Source organism: Leptodactylus fuscus, chromosome 3 (genome assembly GCF_031893055.1).
Source record: "Leptodactylus fuscus isolate aLepFus1 chromosome 3, aLepFus1.hap2, whole genome shotgun sequence".
NCBI lineage: Eukaryota > Metazoa > Chordata > Amphibia > Anura > Leptodactylidae > Leptodactylus > Leptodactylus fuscus.
Window position 1 is genome coordinate 174,947,234 of NC_134267.1, and position 20,697 is coordinate 174,967,930.

Sequence of the window (20,697 nt, forward strand, 5' to 3'; positions counted from 1 at the left end):
ATACTGCCATGTTCAGTAGGTATGCCTATGGAAATAGGATCTACAATGTATGCATCATGTGCTGTGCCTATACTAACTGTACAACATTCTCTATATGTGAACTGTACTTTATACTCGCTGTAGATTTATAAATTGTTACTGTCCATAATAAGGTAGCTTGTGGCTTCTGGCTATCATCTGGTTACATAGTCTATCATTACGCCTGAGGGGCTTGTACCCTTGCCAGAGCAGGTATATTGATGTTTCACTAATAATACACTCAGCTTTTCCCATGGATTTGATGATTATAGACAATTTTGCATTGTACACCGTCTAGCTGCGAGACAGGTTTTGTCAACTTATTCAGCCGCAATGCAGACTGAATGTTTGTTGTTTTCACGTCTACTGTAATAACAGAATATTTTCATGACCTCATGCTTTTATTTTTCAGCATATATAATTTAGCTATTTTTCATTGAGTTCTTACACATGAAAATAACACTCTTGTGACATCCCATGGCTAGGCATTTAATTCAGACATATCCTGTTGCCTTCAAGTCCAAACCTGTAGCTATAGACTTGTTGGGAATACAAAAGATGTACAAACAAATGGGAGCAATACATGTGCTCTGCTCTGCTGGGTTTCTATACGTGTAATTCCTTCTACTCATGTAAATACACTGTATTTTTCACATTTCAGACACTGTTGTGTACTGAGCTTTGAAGGCTTCTCCATGCAGAGGGTAAAGGTAGGTTTTTCTTCTTATTTTTCCTATATACTAGTTTAGAATGTGTTATAATGATAATATAGTTAACTCGCTACTTCAAAAACTTTCTGGAAATTGACATGTTGTATGAACATAGAATCTAGTTAATGCGTACATCTGACGTGTATAGCCTTGCTTCGGTCATACAGTAGTATACATACTATTTATTATACTATTTGATATAATGTAGCAGGTTCCAGCAGTGAAGCAACCACTGAAGGCCATAGTCTATATTTTTGTATTATAGTGACAGTAATAGCAGATCCTTTATAGGAATTGAAACAGTAAAAATATAATTTTGACTACATAGCGCTATGACTAAGTAGGGTTATACAGCACTCAGAAAGACAGTTATTGATGTATCAATGCCAGGATAAGTAATATACAGCATTATAATGCAAGTGAACATCTGAATGACTACTGAGTCATTTATATACCCGTGCATCCTCCCTTCTATCTTTTATTCATTATGCAGATGTATATAGACTATGATAAAATACTGCATCATGGCACTGTATTAAAGATTGCTTCATTATTGACCAAATTCTAAAATGGACAATAATATTTGCAGAAGTGATTGCATTGTCATAGTTAATCTTGTATTATAGATCTCACTGGGTTCCAGTATGGCTGATGCTACATACACATTTTATGTAGAGAAACAGCTGATACAGCGACAGACTGGCATAAAAATACATGGGTATAGGGAACTTTCCATGGTTGCATGAAAATATATTAATGGAAAAGAAATTTGTTTTAAAAAAGTTGGTAGTGAAGTTCACAAATCTTGAGCCTAGCTCCAGCATACAGGATATAAATTATTTTATACAAACTATATTACGTCTGCAAATCTTTATTCTAGTCTTATATCACAAAGACCTACAAGCCAGAAAAAGACGCTGCCTGAGGAAATTTTTTTGTGACTTTTAGACTGATCAAATGTGTAGCATACTGTACCTAAATACTAATAATATGCTACACAACTATGCTCAATCATGGACAATATGGAGTGTAATAGCAGGCAAACCGAAAGACCTAAAAATGGTTCAGAATGGTTCACAGCAATGTATAATCTCTGAAAAGATAGAAAACAATTGATGTTGTTACAAACCATCACAGCAACTATTCTACTTCTAGTACCTGCTTGCCGATGGCGCCAGCTCTGAATTTCCTGCTGACTCTCTCCTTACTTGCCTATATTGCTGAGTAGTGCAAATGAAGGGAGGTTAGAGCCATAGATATACAAGCCATACTCAATGCTTTATCAAGCATCATGGGTTACTGAAATGTGCATTTCCATATTAATCTTTAAAATTGTACCCTAGAGCTGACAGAAGGCAAGCAATGTCAAATGCTTCTAATGTATCCTGGAATCCTGCAAGCCCTACTATGGATGTAAACCTGCACATTAACTCACCAGGTAAGAGTACATATATAAAACTAAGTTACGTAATCTTCTAAGACGCTATGGATGACTCTAGCGTAGAGGGGATGACCATTGGACTACCATGACACCAGGAAGATCTGGCCCACTATAGTTATGTTTTATAACTATAGATATGCTTTGTCAAATGTATATTAGAAAATAATTCTTTAATGTATAAAAATTACTTGAATCACTCACTTTACAAGTGGAAGTTGATAGAGCAGCCACATTGAGACCAAACTAGCCATACTTGCTGTACTTAGTACCATCCACAAGCACAGGCACCATTCCCAGAACTGGTATTTTCAATAAAGAGATCACAAAGACTGTTATTTGTCCAGCCGTTTAACCCGAAAAACAATCTTACCTATCCAGTTAATGTGGCCTCAGCCTAAAGTTGCCTTTTAAACAAGCACATGGATTTTTGCAAGACTCATTCAGAGGAATAGACTGGGACCATACCTAGCTAACCTACTGCTGAATTACATTAGGGAATGCCATCACATCAAAAATAACCTGAAATTGGGCATTTTTTTGCTGCAGCTCACCTGCAGGACTCGCTGCTGGTCTCTTACAGTTTTTAATGTTTACAATACAAAGATTAAAAGCAACAGATGAAGCCTATAACAATAACTGACACAACAGAAGTGCACCTTGCGCAGCAGATGTAATGTAGTTAAGGTAGCGTTCACACTACCGGCAGTGTCCGACAGGTAGTGTCCACTGCTAATGTCCATTCAAAATCTGGCACGGACATTAGCATCGGACACTAGCTGTGTCCGTGACATTTTTCATTCATTTAAATGGAGATCGGGTGCGTTGTTTTACACTCCGTTTCTGTCCTTAACTGTCTGTTTCCAAAGATGTCCGACACTTCAAGCGGACAGAAAAAACCTACATGTCGGGTTTTACTGTCCGCTTGAAAAGTCGGACATCTTTGGGAACGGACACTTAAGGATAGGCACGGACTGTAAAACAACGCACCCGATCTCCATTTAAATGAATGAAAAATGTCACTGACACAGCTAGTGTCCGCTGCTAATGTCCGTGCAAGATTTTGAACGGACATTAGCAGCGGACACTGACAGTAGTGTGAACGCCCCTTAATAAGAGTAAATTGTTCATACTGACTGGCAGGACTCTTACGGCTCTCCTAGGAGTCCAGTCAGAATTTACTCTGTTTTTTATTCTAAAATCTTGTTCCAACTAATATAAACCTATATATAACCAAGCTCAGCTTATCTCCTGTCATATCCTGCTTTCAGAATATGGTAAAAAAAAAATAAAAAAAAAATGATCTAACAGGTTTAAGTACAAATGCGGTTTGCTTATCACCAGCTATCATCCCCTGTTATAGAGCACTACAGCAATGCACAAAATACTGAGATTTAACTGTTTGAAGTGCCAACATGGTAATAAAATGATAATAAATACTGCCAGTCCTTAAATGCTTACATGTAAATGCCAGGCAATCTATATATTAGGTAATGGAGGGGGTGTACATCTCACCCAGACTACTCACGTGGATGAGATGAGAAAACTCCAGGAATGTTTGTTCTCAGCAGACAACTTTCGCCTGCTGAGCATTTTGGTAAATGCTCAGTACTTGGCTGGATTTTTAGGAATGACAGATAGGTTGGTAGTGGGACCTGTCATTCCACCCCCCTCCAGTCCATACTTTGGGGATGTTCTGACAGCGACTCAGCTGCAGAGAGTCTCCTCGTCAAGGAGGCTTAAGAAGTTGCTCCAGCAGCAACACTTGGGCAGAGTTTGGCTGGAGAGCTGACAGAGAGGTCATATTTTTGGAGCTGTGTCCTGAATGACTCAACTGGCTTTTGATTTCTGTTATTCTAGGTGAGGTAACCTATTCTATGTTTAGTTAGAGCCTAACCAGGCAGTTTTTTATTTTTGTATTGTTTTCCTTTTGTTGATGCAGTATATTTTTGAGTGAAAATAAACTCTACTTTTGATTTGGACTAAAGAAACTGGATTTGTGTGTCTATGCCACCGAACCTAGCAACCCCAGACCCTGAAAACATACAGTATATACATCTAAATAAGTTGGATGTTCAGGTGTTTCTTTTTTATTTCAGGTATATACTATGAACAAAAAAATTAATGCAAGCGTAGAATACAAACTGACAAATCCAAAAGTTGGCAGCCCTGGCATACACTCATCCTGCTATCCGTTACAGAGGATTTAAGCTGACAATATTGCAACATTAACCTACTTCAGCAAAAAAAAGCCACCTACGCTCTTCACTAATGTAAGGCAGGAACGCCCAGATGGGTTGCAACATGACCATAGTCTGTAGCTTAACCAGGTTTCAAATGTCTAAATCTTGTGTAAATGATATAATCCTTAGCAAAGACTCGTATTCATAAGGCATAAAGTTATCAGTATTGATGGAATTATCAGTGTATGCTCTCCTCAATCAGAAAAGGTAAATGGCTTTCTTACATGTCTCAACAAGCTCAAGGAGTAAAGGGAACCAAACTGATGTACTCTTTATTCAGATATTCCATGTGGTTTTCTGGTAGTAAAATCTGCAGCTCCAGAAAAGTGAATGAGATTTTAGCAAAAGATCTGCAGGGGAATCTGTTACATTTGCAACGTCAATCAATGCTGTGAACCTTGCGTCAGATATAATGCATGGGATTAATTCAGACGCAAATCCGCAGCAAAATCCACAAGTGACTGGATAAGTAGGAAAAGTAGGACATGCTTCATAATTTGCAGTCCTTAAATATGGCATGGACACGCAACCGCAAAAGTGTTGCCGTGTGTTTGGGTCCACAGAAATGAAGATGTCCATACTTTTATCAGCAATTACGGACAAAAACTATAGTCATGTGAATGAGGCCCAAGAAATTTTTACAGGCAATTATGAGGAAGGAACGCTTCTAATGGTAATAACTTGTTTTCAGAGTAACAAAAAGATCATTGTTCACTGTCAGCAGAACACTCTGTGTATTAAGGACTGTGCTCCAAGCAAACAATAAAAGTACATGCCAGAAGAACGATCTCTTCATTGATCGGTCCTCTATATGTGTGCTGCATAGGCCATGCTATAAATTGGGGCTGAACAGGTGCGGAGATCATACGACACACAGAATTTTATTGTAGTCTATAACCCCAGAGCAAACAAGCGCACATACAGTACTGTATACAGAGACATGTATAGTTCTTCCTGTAATCAAGATGCATTAGAGAAACTATTTTTTTCAAAAGTGCACTTAACCCATTAATATACCACTTTATAATGAATATGTGCCATTTGCTCAACTTCCATGCAAGTGAATGATGACTGAGCTGGCCAATACACAATATACAGTGGGGCAAAAAAGTATTTAGTCAGTCACCAATAGTGCAAGTTCCACCACTTAAAAAGATGAGAGGCGTCTGTAATTTACATCATAGGTAGACCTCAACTATGAGAGACAAAATGAGAAAACAAATCCAGAAAATCACATTGTCTGATTTTGTAAGAATTTATTTGCAAATTATGGTGGAAAATGAGTATTTGGTCAGTAACAAAATTTCATCTCCATACTTTGTTATATATCCTTTGTTGGCAATGACAGAGGTCAAACGTTTTCTGTAAGTCTTGACAAGGTTGGCACACACTGTTGTTGGTATGTTGGCCCATTCCTCCATGCAGATCTCCTCTAGAGCAGTGATGTTTTGGGGCTGTCGCTTGGCAACACGGACTTTTAACTCCCTCCAAAGGTTTTCTATAGGGTTGAGATCTGGAGACTGGCTAGGCCACTCCAGGACCTTGAAATGCTTCTTACAAAGCCACTCCTTCGTTGCCCTGGCGGTGTGCTTTGGATCATTGTCATGTTGAAAGACCCAGCCACGTTTCATCTTCAATGCCCTTGCTGATGGAAGGAGGTTTGCACTCAAAATCCCACGATACATGGCCCCATTCATTCTTTCATGTACCCGGATCAGTCGTCCTGGCCCCTTTGCAGAGAAACAGCCCCAAAGCATGATGTTTCCACCCCCATGCTTTACAGTTGGTATGGTGTTTGATGGATGCAACTCAGTATTCTTTTTCCTCCAAACACGGAAAGTTGTGTTTCTACCAAACAGTTCCAGTTTGGTTTCATCAGACCATAGGACATTCTCCCAATACTCTTCTGGATCATCCAAATGCTCTCTAGCAAACTTCAGATGGGCCCGGACATGTACTGGATTAGGCAGTGGGACACGTCTGGCACTGCAGGATCTGAGTCCCTGACGGTGTAGTGTGTTACTGATGGTAGGCTTTGTTACATTGGTCCCAGCTCTCTGCAGTTCATTCACTAGGTCCCCCCTCGTTGTTCTGGGATTTTTGCTCACCGTTCTTGTGATCATTTTGACCCCACAGGGTGAGATTTTGCGTGGAGCCCCAGAGCGAGGGAGATTATCAGTGGTCTTGTATGTCTTCCATTTTCTAATTATTGCTCCCACAGTTGATTTCCCAGCCTGGTGCAGGGCTACAATTTTGTTTCTGGTGTCCTTTGACAGCTCTTTGGTCTTCACCATAGTGGAGTTTGGAGTCTGACTGTTTGAGGGTGTGCACAGGTGTCTTTTTATACTGATAAGTTTAAACAGGTGCCATTACTACAGGTAATGAGTGGAGAAAAGAGGAGACTCTTAAAGAAGAAGTTACAGGTCTGTGAGAGCCAGAAATCTTGATTGCTTGTAGGTGACCAAATACTTATTTTCCACCATAATTTGCAAAAAAATTTCTTACAAAATCAGACAATGTGATTTTCTGGATTTGTTTTCTCATTTTGTCTCTCATAGTTGAGGTCTACCTATGATGTAAATTACAGACGCCTCTCATCATTTTAAGTGGTGGAACTTGCACTATTGGTGACTGACTAAATACTTTTTTGCCCCACTGTACATACAGAGCTGTCTGTATAGTCTGCATATAGCAGCTAATCGGTGCGGGTGCTGGGTTCTACTAATGATAACCTATAGATTTGGCCATCAATATTTCATTTTGAACAACCTTTTAAGTCAGCCAGAACAGCTCTCCATTTTGGCTTTTGCACAAAGGTGGTAGCGGACCTAGAGAGGTATATGTACCAACACTTTAACCTTAAAGAGGTTGTCCAGGATAAACAATATTTCTAATTAGGCCGGGGAGGTAAAAAAAATACTCACCTGTCCAAGATGCTCCAGTGTCCTCTGAGTGTGGTCTGGTCTCAGCTTGCTGTGTCATGCCAGTTCCCTTCTGCTGAGGAAAATCAGGTCACGTGATTACTGAGGCCAGTCAACTAAGGGAGGGTTCACACAATGTCTTTTGGCTCGTAATCTGGCACGTCTATGCCGCGGGAGATTTTGCGGGCCGTATACGCTCCCATTGATTTCAATGGGAACCGGGATCGTATACATGGCGCTATTTTGCGGCTGTGATTTTGAGTATACGATCCCGGCTTCCATTGAAATCAATGGGAGCATATATGGCCCGCAAAGGCTCCCGCAGCGTAGACATACCAGATTACGAGGCAAAAGACATCGTGTGAACCCTCCCTTAAATCAGTGGTCTCAAGAAGAGAACCATAGGCGCACTACCTGTGAAGTCCCCGGTTTCCCCTTCCTGAGTCCATTGACTGACCTCAGCGGTCACTGCAGCGAGTACTTCTACCAGACAGCAACAATGGAGCTGCAGGACTGGACCACATGGGGAGGGGGAGGTGCCAGAGCATGAATGAGTATGAATTTCTTTAATTTTTTTTCACCTCCCCGGTCTAATTAATAAATACAATTTTAGCCTGGACAACCCCTTTAATGATTGATCTTGGTTTTCTGTAAACATGTCAATTCTTAGTGTTGTTCTATCAATACAATGAAATTATATTTAGGGGTGTATGATTCGATTGTTAGCTAATCTTCAATGATAGATACAACCACAGAGTTTGATAACTGGTATGATGTCACTTTTTATCAAATTTGCTTCTATATAAAAGATACAGATGTAGCAAAGTTTAACTTGATACTTAACATGTTAAATAAACCATTTCAGTAAACTTTAACTTGACCTTTTTTCAACATATATGAAAGATCATCTTTATTTATGTAGTCCCAGCATATTCTTCAGCGATTTACAATTACTGAGGTTCAATGGATTTCATTGTTATAGTTTCTGATACTTTACCATTAGAAATGTGTTTTCATGCAGCAACCTGAAATTTAGCTTATAGATAAAGGTTCTTTGCAGCTTTTTTCTGAAGTTATTATGAGGAAGTGGTTTTAATCTGTAGGAAACATCAATTGAAACCCCTGTGGACTAAGCAGTGCTTGCCACTTGTTGGGACAGGAGAAGCTTTCGACAGTAAACAGAAAATTGCTCTATATTGCTTAAAATTACACCAATTGAAAAACTTCTCTTTTTTTATTCATGTTAATACCACAATGGTTTGTAATTTAAATCTATAAAATTATACATCTAATTATACGATAAAGATCATATATCATAGGCTACAACAATCTTAAGTATTTAAGGTGAGAAGCAGTAGGACATTGAAGCCATCACAAGATGGAACCTGCTGAATGGCCTGGAATTACTTCGTAACCACTTTCACATGTTCTCATTTACAATATGTAAAACTGCCAAGTCACACAATCCTAAAATAATTTCACATGGTGGCTTGTCGCGTTATTGAGTGAAACTCATGAAATTGGCAGATCCTTATGGAAAATCTAATATTAGATAATTAAATAATAGTGGAAACATGTCATTAGGTCCTGGACACATTAACTGATAATCTGATATAGTATAAACAAAAATGAAAGGTATATCATTGGCTTTGTTAAGGACTCTACTTATAGAACAATCTCTTAAAGGGGTATTCCCAACTCGTCTGTTCACCAACTTACAGGCTGTCTGCTCTGTTCACTTCCTGGTTTTCTCTGTGAATTGGTGGGCAGGGTTTCACTTGCTATCTCCCAGAAAAAGCCAGCTCGGCTAGCTTTTTTCATAGCAGTACATGTTTGCAGTCAGTAATGAGGGATGGTTGTAAATATATTAAGACAGTATCACTGGAAGATTCACAATATGAAGCTGGATTTGATAGGTGATGAGAATCTCAAATTTACATGCTACAGGACCAAGAGTCAGCTTGCAATAAACTCAGTTTTAGGTCTGTGTTTACATAGAGAGGTAACAGACTCCCTGTCTCAGCCCTTATCAGCAAAATTCAATTAGCCGACCTGATAACTATAAGAGCAGGAGATAAAAAGCTCAGAAATACAAGCTGCTCCAAGCACTCAGCTCCCCTACCCTCCTGAGAGCAGGGAGCTACATCACTTGTCCTGGGTGGAGAGATAAGATCATCGCCAGGTCCGTGGTTATGGAAATGCAGTGTAAGCAATGAAGTGAATAATCTCAGACAGTAACTAAACAAAGCAGTTTTGCTGAAGCAATGTATTTAGGAAAAGTCTTAAATCCACATAAGCTAGCAGTATAGATAGGATCCTTGAGATGGGACAACCCTTTTAAGTCTTTAGAAAATGCTAAAAATACATACAAGTATACCCATTAGATTTTGGGCACCCCTAATGGTCAGCTTTTTGAATAGGCTGCTGTATATTTATAGGCACTGATATAGGCCCCAAACAGAAGAGCTCCATATGCTAGGAGCATTAGATTAGATTTACAGGTCATATAGGATACATTATACTCTATCAACAGCACCATTTTTCACCCTCAGGAAGTAAAGTCAGAGATGTTGAAAAGGATATGCCAAAAAGCATATTATAAAAAGGGTTTGACTTTCCATTATTTAGAGAAAAAAAACATTAAAATGAATTAGTCATCAGAAAATGGCCTAATGTTTAATTCATATTTTAGTCTTTTACCATATTTTTAATAATATATATATTTTAATTGCCCATGTCTCTATCTGTATTTTAAAAAGATCCTAAAATCCCTGCATTCTGCCCACTAAGCCTAACAAATGTCTGATGCTTTCTGTTCTGTAGGAGGTTACTTTGCAGCAGTCACCTCATTACCAATACAGATAGGATTACACTGCTAGGTACCATCTCTATATAGATAATATAGGGACCACCATTTATAATAGGTGGTGATTACAGGTTATCTGCTCCTCTTCACTGTACAATGACCTCTGCATGGGTCACAGAGCATGCCTAGAAGACTCTCTCATAGCCCTCAAACATTTCCAACTACTGAGTCTATGGTCCATGTGACTGCTGTAAAGCATATCTCTAAATGCTGTTGACAGAAGCTCAGAAAATATGGTTACCGCCATAATCATGTACAGAAATCGAATAAATCTACATTCAGAAAGTTAAAAACAGATTAGAAAAAATAATATATTGCACTATATGACTAAAAATTAGAAAAACGTAAGCAATATATTTCCTCTAAACCATGTACACCAGAGGCGATGCCGAGCAGTCTCAGGGGGTATGAACCACTGTTCTGGAAGGGGCAGATTTAGTGAGTGCTTGGGTTCCGGGCTAGTGGGGGGTAAGTGCTAACCAAACCACTCATCTTAAAATACAGAGGCATAGTGGCAGTCAAGCAGAGACAGGCATCGGAAAATAATGGGTCAGAGATAAGGGACTGGCTCTCTCTACAGCAGGTAGTCTGTGCTGAATAGACAAATAGCTCCTCATCTATGATCTGATGAGTGAAAAGCTGGTCGGAAGCTAAAAGACCCTCAGAACTTTTAAGGTCCATTCACACGGAGTAAATGTCCGCTCATTTTGGCAAAATACACATGTAAAAATAAGACTCCCATTGACTTCAATTACTTTTTTTTTTTTTTTACACGTGTAAAAAAACACATCAACTTACACGTCAAAATACATGGGAGTCTTATTTTTACACGTGTATTTTTTTTACACGTGTATTTTGCCAAAATACACGTGCGTTTACTCCGTGTGAATGGACCCTTAGTGTGTATCTGCCATAGGTGTCCCCACAATCAAAAGGAATTGTTTGGAATGCTATGCTTGCAAGTTTTTCTTCCCCACTTGAGATAGGGAGCAGGACGTGTCACATGTCAGACACCATAGTGTTTATTGGGGTACTGGTTTTTCATATGGAGGTACATTTCTATAAGATAAAGGCTACACTTCACAAACAGAATTTTGCCAAGTTCCTAATATAAGATCATGAACAGGAAGTTTATTAAATCACATAATGCACAATATAAGATGTATCTGTTTGAAGCAAATAATCATAAAACAATCTTTAGTATATAGTATATTATATAGTACTTTTGATGCTTTGATGCCAGCATTTAAAACTTCTACATAAAGTACCCAGTGTACTTTTATAGGATGATATTAAAAGTTTTCGCATCAGCAGTTTATATGCATTACCCAGCATACATGGCTTTAAAAATTTATCGCTAAAATACAGTAAAGTTAATTCCCTTCTAAAAGTAGAACAGCTCTCGAAATAAATAAGGAAGAATCAGGAAAAACCTGCATTTCACTCAAAACCCCGATAACTCCGCAAGCTACAATGAAGGCCAATGTTTCACACACTTGTACGGTAACACTCACATCTGTGAGATGAAAGGTGAGATGCAGGGAGCTGTTTGGTGGAGTCAGGCAAACTACTATACAGTACTGTCCTACATGTCTGGACAGGTGTCTTGTTTTCTTTCTCCAACAAAGTTATTTTGTTGTGGGTTCAATAGGAAAGTTTGTAACGTCACACCCTGAAAACCTACTACTAAAAAAAAGTCAAAGTTGCAGCCAAAGCAGGTCTCCTGGCTGAGGACCCCACCAACCAACTCTTCATACCGTATCTCGGCTACCTAGGTTCCTCTGTGTGAAATAGAGAGAAGATAGAAGGTCTTGTGCTGAATAACCCCTTAACAACCCTATAGAGCAGGGGTCCTCAAACTTTTTAAACAGTAGGCCAGTTCACTGTCCCTCGGACCATTGGAGGGCCGAAATACGGTTTAAAGGGATTCTACAATTAAAATCACATTTTTTTCTCGTAGGAATAGCCTTAAGAAAGGCTATTCTTCTCCTACCTTTATATGTCTTTCTTAAGGCTATTCCTATGTGTTATTGAGAAAAAATGGAGACGAATGCAATCGTGGGGTGGAGGGGAACACTCAATTTTCAACCTCAGGGGGCAGTCACACTTGTGCTCAGTGTCTGGTGTATGCATTCTGTCGGGTTTCCATCTTCAGTCCCAGTGAAACTGGACAGGGAACGGAAACCTGGCAGTCACCTTTAAAACCCATTCAATTGAATGGGTTTGTAAATGTGACCACAAGTGTCCACCTGTGGCCTGTCCGCGGGGAAACCGTTTTTTGTAGCCGGACGCAAAGTCAGACATGCAGGACTTTGTGTCCGGCTTAAAAAAAAAAAAAAGGTTTCCCCGCAGACAGACCACAGGCAGACACTGGTGGTCACCTTTACAAACCCATTCAATTGAATGGGTTTTAAAGGTGACTGCCGGGTTTCCGTCCCTGTCCAATTTCGCTGGGACTGAAGATGGAAACCCGAAGGAATACATACACCAGACACCTTATGTCTGCATGGCCTGATCTGCCTCTGGTATCCTCCTTACATCGCATACATGCGATGTGACAGGCGTACACCGGAGGCAGAGCAGGTTGCACAGACATCGGAAGCGGTGCCCCCTGTATCCTCCTTACATCGCATATAAGCAATGTGGCAGGAGGACACAGGCGGACACCGGAGGCAGCGCAGGTCGCACAGACATCAGGAGCGGTGCCCTCCAATAGGTAAAGTGAAGTGCGCTCCATGGCCTGGCCCGAGCTCCCCAGGAGCTTCATTATAAATGCGCGCCTGCACGCGCGGTGTTGGAGGGCCGGACAGATGTGCTTGGCAGGCCGCATGTGGCCCGCGGGCCGCAGTTTGAGGACCCCTGCAATAGAGTGTAGCACCGTTCGTCTATTACAGAGATATAGGCCTAGAATTATAGTTTACAACTAAATAGCGTGGAACATTTTTAGTACATCTAGTTTGAGCTAAAAGTGTTTGACTTGCTAGAGTTGTAGGTGCGAATTTTCTGAAAGGGGGACTTGCACCAAAATTGTCCCATAAAAGTAAACCAACTAAATGGTGTAAGCATAGACTAGACAGTGTAAAGATACATCAGATTTATCACCCAGCATCAGCAACTATGAAAAACAGGGCAAAATGTCAGACTTCCTGTGTAGGTTTACACTGAAAAACTATTAATAAATCTGGGTCACAGACTTAAATGGTTTAATTGTGGCTCACTATGGGACATCATACTGTAAGGAGACCACTATGGGACATTATACTGTATGGAGGCTACTGTGGGACATCATACTGTATGGAGACCACTATGGGACATTATACTGTAAGGAAGCCATTATGGCACATTATATGTGGTGAAGGTGAAAGAAGCTGATATTACAGCTCTATACTGCGTAACCTGTTGAGCCTTCATATTAGTAATATGAGCAGAAAATGACTTCTGCCATCCTGAGGACAAGTGGTCATGAAAAACTTCTTATGTTCAGGGTATGTGGACTGGTCAATGTTCTTGTCCTTCAGCTACACCATGTAGTTCTGTGAGGAGACCAGGGTGGATAGCACTTAAGTTATTTTTTTTTTTCTAAGGGGGCGTTCACACTACTTCCGCTGTCCGCCCCTGGGGTTTCCATCCTAAATCCCCAGGAAACTGGACAGGGGATGGCTTGCCGACAGTCAGCTTTAAAACCAATTCATTTGAATGGGTTTTTAAAGGTAACCGCCGGTGTCCTTATGCAGCTTCTCTGCCTGGAATGTTTTTTTTTTTTTTACACAGACACAAAATCTTGCATGTACGACTGTCTGCACGAAAAAAACAAAACAAAAAAAAAAAAAACTGTTTAAGGGGCAACACGGTGACTCGGTGGTTAACACTGCAGCCTTGCAGTGCTGGAGTCCTGGGTTCAAATCCCGCCAGGAACATCTGCAAGGAGTTTGTATGTTCTCCCCGTGTCTGCTTGGATTTCCTCCCATTCTACAACGACATACTGATAGGAAGAAAATGTAAATTGTGATCCCCATATGGGGCTCATAATCTACAAAAAAAAAACAGTTTACAGGCAGAGAGGCTGCATACGGACACCGGCGGTTAGCCTTAAAAACCCATTCAAATGAATTTCGTTTTAAAGCTGACTGCCCGCAAGCCGTCCCCTGTCCTGTTTCCCTGGGGTTTAGGATGGAAACCCTGGGGCGGACAACAGCGTAAATGAGAACACCCCCTAATCGTATCATGCAGAATGTATATATATCAGATTTTTTTTGTAATAATTTATTTTACCTTTTGCACAGAATACATCAAGGATGGTCTTCACATTAACAGCACAAGTCATGGTGGAAATGCTACAACTCTCACAGAGCTACTGAGGATCATCTTTCCTGTGGTATATCTCATCATTTTCCTTGCAAGCGTCATGCTCAATGGGCTTGCAGTCTGGATTTTCTTCCAGATCAGAAGTAAAACTAGTTTCATTGTGTACCTCAAGAACATTATGGGTGCTGACCTCCTGATGACCGCTTCCTTCCCATTTAAAGTTATACAGACTTCCGGGATGGCCCAGTGGAATTTCAACTTCTACCTCTGCCGCTACACAAGTGTCTTGTTCTACACAAGCATGTACATTAGTATTGTGTTTCTTGGACTAATAAGTATTGACCGATATCTCAAAGTGGTGAAACCTTTTGGCAGCTCCAAAATGTACAGCATTAAGTTCACAAAGATGGTGTCTATGGGAGTTTGGGTACTCATGACTGTATTTGCCTTGCCAAATGTCATCTTAACAAATGCTGAACCGACTAGAGACAACGTCAATGACTGCATGAAACTCAAGAGCCCTTTAGGAGTTCAATGGCATACAGCTATTTCTTATATTGATATGATCATATTTTTTACTGTGATGATTGTGCTTATTGCATGTTACATTTCAATATCCCGACACATACAGAAGTCTAGCAAACCCTTTGTTAGTTGTTCCAGTCGGACAAGAAGACATAACCAAAGTATACGTGTAGTTGTGGCTGTATTTTTTACATGTTTTTTGCCCTATCATCTATGTGAGTTGCCTTTTCTGTTCAGCCACCTGGATTCAGTCCTGGAGAAGCATATATATACCATCCTTCTATACTGCAAGGAAGGCACGCTGATACTCGCGGCCTGCAATGTCTGTTTGGATCCTATCATCTATTTCTTTATGTGCAGATCCTTCTCTCATAGACTGTTTAATCGATCCAGCATTAGATCTAGAAGTGAGAGTATAAGGTCCCTACAAAGTGTGAAGAAGTCGGAAGTGCGAATATACTGTGAGTATACAGAAGTATGAAATGATATATAAGATTACTGAAATGTCACATGTAAATATTCATAATAAAACACAAAAAAAATCCATATTATGTGTTTCATTATTTTATATACAAAATAATGCTAGAGTGCCAGACAGTTGTCATTTCCCCTGCAGCAATGTTGTATGAAATGGTTAACTCGTGTTACTGCCAACACCATCCCTGTGAGACTGAAAACCATTCCTATGATTCATAATGTGTCTTTAAGAAAGAGATGAGAACTCTCCAGCGCCGCCTCCATCTTCGTCTGGAATGAGGTCTTCACCGTGTCTTCTTCCGGTGGTGTCTTCTAATTTCTAGGCCTCGGGCAGACCGAGACAAAGATGGAGGCAGCGCTGGAGAGTTCTCTTGCAGCATTGGGGCCGCCCCCTGTGCTGTGAAAGAACTAATTTACATACCATCAATAACCGGGATTTTAGGCGAACGGCGGCGCGGAGAAGACAATGAAAGGTAGGAGACGAATAGCCTTTCTTAAGGCTATTCTGACATGTTAGAAAAAAAGGGTTTGAAAGATAGGATCCCTTTAAGTCAGTCCTCTTACGGCTCAGGCCATAATAAAACTGGTATTGAAGACACTGGTCTTGATAAATCTGCCCCAGTCTATGAAATGGATATAAGTTCTATCTATTAATACTGGAGACATGTTGCACATGCAATGTTCATTCAATAGAGCTATTCTGTCTCAAATTATCTCTCATATATATATTCCCACAGGGTGCAACTGTTTAATGAATGATACTTTCTGCTTATCACGACAGAAATATGTTCCCACCATCCTGGACAGAGTCCTACGCTTATTGTACAGTAGTTCTTTGACTTCAGTTTGCTCTTTTGCACTGTATGCATATTATTGCAGTCATCTGGTCACACCACATGTTTCTAGATCAGACCTGCCACTTTGAGGGCACAAAACTTGTCAACATGCGCTTTCATTTCCTTTTCCTTCCAGAAATGTGTCTGCCTGTATGTGCTGAGGCAATGGTTTCATGGTGGGTGTCTCTGGCTGGTAAAATGCTGCTTCAGTCAAAACAAGTAAGAAGAAAAACGGAAGCACACACTCATAAAACACTGCAGGTGACATACAGTATATATTATATATATATATATATATATATATATATATATATATATATATATATATATAGTGTATATACATACATGACAGCTGGGATCATTGTAATTTCTTCAGGCATCCTATGTTGAGTATTAAGTGTGAGGCCCAGGTCACATCTGCATTCAGACCATTCCATTCCCCTCTCTGCACGAAAAACGTGGTGAGTAGGGTTGAGCGATCGGGATCGGAAAAGATCGGATTCCGATCGGCGATCGAGTAAATTTCACGATCGAGATCGGATTTCCGACCCAATCTTTTCCAGTGGGATCGAGATCGGAGGTTATCTCAAGATCGGCTCAACCCCAAAAGTGACTTTTCCCATAGAAAAGCATTGACTAGGGTTGAGGATCGGGATCGGAAAAGATCGTGAAATTTGCTCAATCACCGATCGGAATCCGATCGAGATCGGGATCGAGATCGGCTGGAAAATGATCGGAAATTGGATTTTAAAATCGATCTTGCAATCTCAAGATCGGCTCAACACTAGTGGTGAGAAAAGCATTTTCTGTGCAGAAACCAAGAGGAAACCACACGGACCTGTTTTAGTATATGGGATCGATGGGTTGCCTTAGGTAACTGTTTTTTTATGTGAATTAGGTTTCAATTCAGGGAGTCCGCTTGGAAACCCATGCACAGATGTAAACCAGGCCTGAGCCATTTTTAAAGCCATCTGTAATAATACTGTAATAATTATTCTGTAATAATACTGTAATAGTATAATAGTTTAATGGTATAATACTGTAATGACTCCACCCCTGGGGTACTGCAGGGTCTAAACATGGAATCTCAAACATGGGAAACATACAGTAATCATTGTTTCTCCTACTCAGGGTCATGACTGCTATGAAACAGTTGCTGTGTTACTAATCTTAGTAAATCTTACTTACTACTTTTATTATTACAGAGAAGTATAGAGCAGAAACCTAACATTATACATTGTACACTTCCGGACAACCATTCTTTTAGTATACAGTAAGTTGTCCATGTTAGCACACACAGACACGTTTGATCTATACTATACCACCATATCTATGTCCTTGAATTTACAGAGGGACACACAGAGATGCTTTATCTGGGAGGGAAAAAAAGTAGTATTTTCAATTGCTTATTATTAAAGAGAATACTTCCCTAGAAGCTTTGCTTGCAAAAAAATAATACAGCGCCAAACTATGGTACTAATCTATGGCTCTACAGTATAAAATGTCATATCGGTGCTCTGCGTATGGCTTTACAGAGTATGCCTCAATATTTACTCCATGTTAATTTAGCAGAAATTTCTACAACAAAACTAACATATGTGAATTCACTTTAATTGATTCAATAACCACATTTTAACCCTTGATATAGGATCCAAGAGAAAGTATATGTTTATAGAATCAGGATATACAGTATATTTATGTGTTCCTATTCAGTGCTTTAAGTAGCAATAATTTTAATTGCCAGGTAACCATCATTGTATGCTGTACAGTTCAAGAGGCCTCTCCATCTCTAGGTATACGGTGCACTTCAAGCTGCAGGATATAATGTGAACAATTGTTTGCATCAATACCTAGCTAATGTTCAACATCACTACAATATACTGGACCTATTATATGACTTAGTTATTACCAAAACAATATGTTCATAATATAGTTTAGAATCCAGTACTAGAGACCAATTGTATTTTTGGGCAAACTCCTTTATGTTTGTTTTTCAGTTTGTCCCCTATCCACAGTGAAAGTCTGCCAGCTGAGACCTCACCAATGACATAACCAAGAGTACCTTGTACTCACATCTGAATAATGCAGTGGGGGTACAGGTCCACTGCCGCTCTATTCATTTCTATAGAACTGCTGAAAATTGCTTAGTACTATACCATGGATATCTCCAGCATTGCCATAAAAAGTAATGCATAAGAAGCGAGCCTGTGCCTGTGAAGTATAAATGCCTCCTTTAGATGTCCCTTTCCTTTTTAAGCTACTCTAGCCTTTGGCTCAAAAATCTACAGCTTTGGTGGGGTCCTCGGAGGCATGGGCGGCACACAGATATCATCCATATGCAATCGGCACCATTCAATAACGGTCGTGCACATATCGCCTTATACTGTGAATATACTGCATGTGGGAGAATATAGTCCTCACTATTAAACAATGTCAAATCTTACTAAGGATTGTTCATTGACCCTTCTGAAAAAAAGAAAACTGCAGATACATTCAGTACATCAAATGCACTTGGTAGCTGAAATGCAATGGCTGTCATTTAGGAGTACAGGTATACACTGATACTATGACTACAGTCATGGAACTAGCAGGGCATTCTAAGTAAAACCTAAAAAGTAACTCTAAGAAATGTACAAAAAGCAGAAATATCTGATCAAACAATCAAACTAAACACAGGAAGGTTTCTTATCTCAGCATAAAAAAATTACTAAGATAAATGTCCACATTGTACAATATAATGATCATATGTGCAGATTAATTTCTAGGTATATGATTATAGTAGAGAGATATCCATATCCCTGACATAGAAAAACAGTAAATTTGTTATATATCTTTCTGGAGTCAAAAAGTCATACTTTTTGGCAAGTGACTATTTTTCACGAAAATATGTTCCTTGCTCTATACATTAGATCAGGGGTCCTCAAACTGCGGCCCGCCAAGCACTTCTGTCTGGCCCAGCTGACAATGCTGGCAGGCGTACATTTATAATGAAGCTCCTGGGGAGCTCGGGCCAGGCCATGGAGCGCACTTCACTTTACCTATTGGAGGGCGCCGCTCCTGATGTCTGTGCGTTTGCTCCTCCTCTGGCCCCCTATTTAAAAAGTTTGAGGACCCCTGCGATGGATGGATGGATGGATGGATGGATGGATGGATGGATGGATGGATGGATGGATAGATAGATAGATAGATAGATAGACAAAAGATACACTTACATTGAATTGGCATCTACAAAATATTTATTAATAATAATAATAATAATAATAATAATAATTTATGAGCCAGAGTAAAAAGTTGCTTATAAACAAATACCATCCGTACATTTCCACATATAGAAATTTTCACATTTTCACTTTGTAAAATCAGCTGTTTGATGGGGAACCTTTGGCTTTTTTGATAGGGGAGTTATGAGATCAGATCACAGAAGTGATATTATATATCACATGTCCTGTTTCCACTGCTCTCTGGTTCTCATCCTAAATAATGCAGTGTCAGTGAGAAAAAGACAGGCGATAATAAAAAGTAGTATTTAGTGCAGGACTGTTTTATTGTGGTTGTGGGACTTTCCTGTAATGTTCTGTGTGGGCTCTTGGATGGGTTATGGTTAAGTTCAGGGTGGTGGACATGGGTTCTGTGCAGAGGCAGTGTCAGCATCCAGAAAACCCAAACATATACCGGGGCCCGCTGCTCAGCTAAGAACTCAGAATATCAGTTTTATTAACAAGACCTCTACACAGTCAGTCTCCTCTCTTGCTAATCTTGCAGTCATCCATTTGCAATCCCCTGTCTGCTAAATTTCCCCTTTCTGACCACTGGCCCCTCTCTGGCTGCCGTCTTCTTCTCCAAGTAATATGTAGTGCTTTTTCTTGTACTGACCTACACAAACACTGTATAGCTGGTAACGTTTATCATTTAGTCCACTGTACATTTTTCTGGCCTGGGACTTGTAGTACCCCAACCTTATTATACAGCTGTCTAATATTAGAGAGTATGTATATCTGTAGTTGTAAAAAGGAATCATTACAACCAATGTCCTGTGTAAAAGCATGAATGGGATCTATTGGGTACAGTTCGTGTCTGCCATGAGAGGACACTGACACTATGTTGCGGTTCACATTTATAACAGAAGCCATGATGCAAACGTAAATTGAGCCTTAAATTGTGTTTTTTGCATTAAAGGTGTATTGAGACTACAATGGATGTTTTATATGTACGGTCATTGTATTGATGAATATACATCTGACCAGTCATTACAGTACTGTACGAGTAAGGCTAGGTTCACGCTTTACAGTTGCTCTGATAGAGCACCTCCATTTGTATCCAGCACTATTCATTGCCATGCTAAAAACGATAAAAAAAAA

At 39.8% G+C, this 20,697-nt stretch overlaps 2 protein-coding genes across 2 annotated transcripts in view; one reads left to right on the top strand and one right to left on the bottom strand.

The window, feature by feature from the left end:
• MED12L (mediator complex subunit 12L) overlaps nt 1-20,697 on the bottom strand; it is a 300,557-nt gene that overhangs the window by 160,787 nt on the left and 119,073 nt on the right. The gene's annotated exons all lie outside the window — the stretch shown is intronic.
• GPR87 (G protein-coupled receptor 87) lies at nt 363-15,507 on the top strand. Its single transcript, XM_075268803.1, is given in 4 exon segments — nt 363-704; nt 706-722; nt 2,072-2,166; nt 14,480-15,507. Coding segments are annotated over 4 exon segments (1,482 nt in total).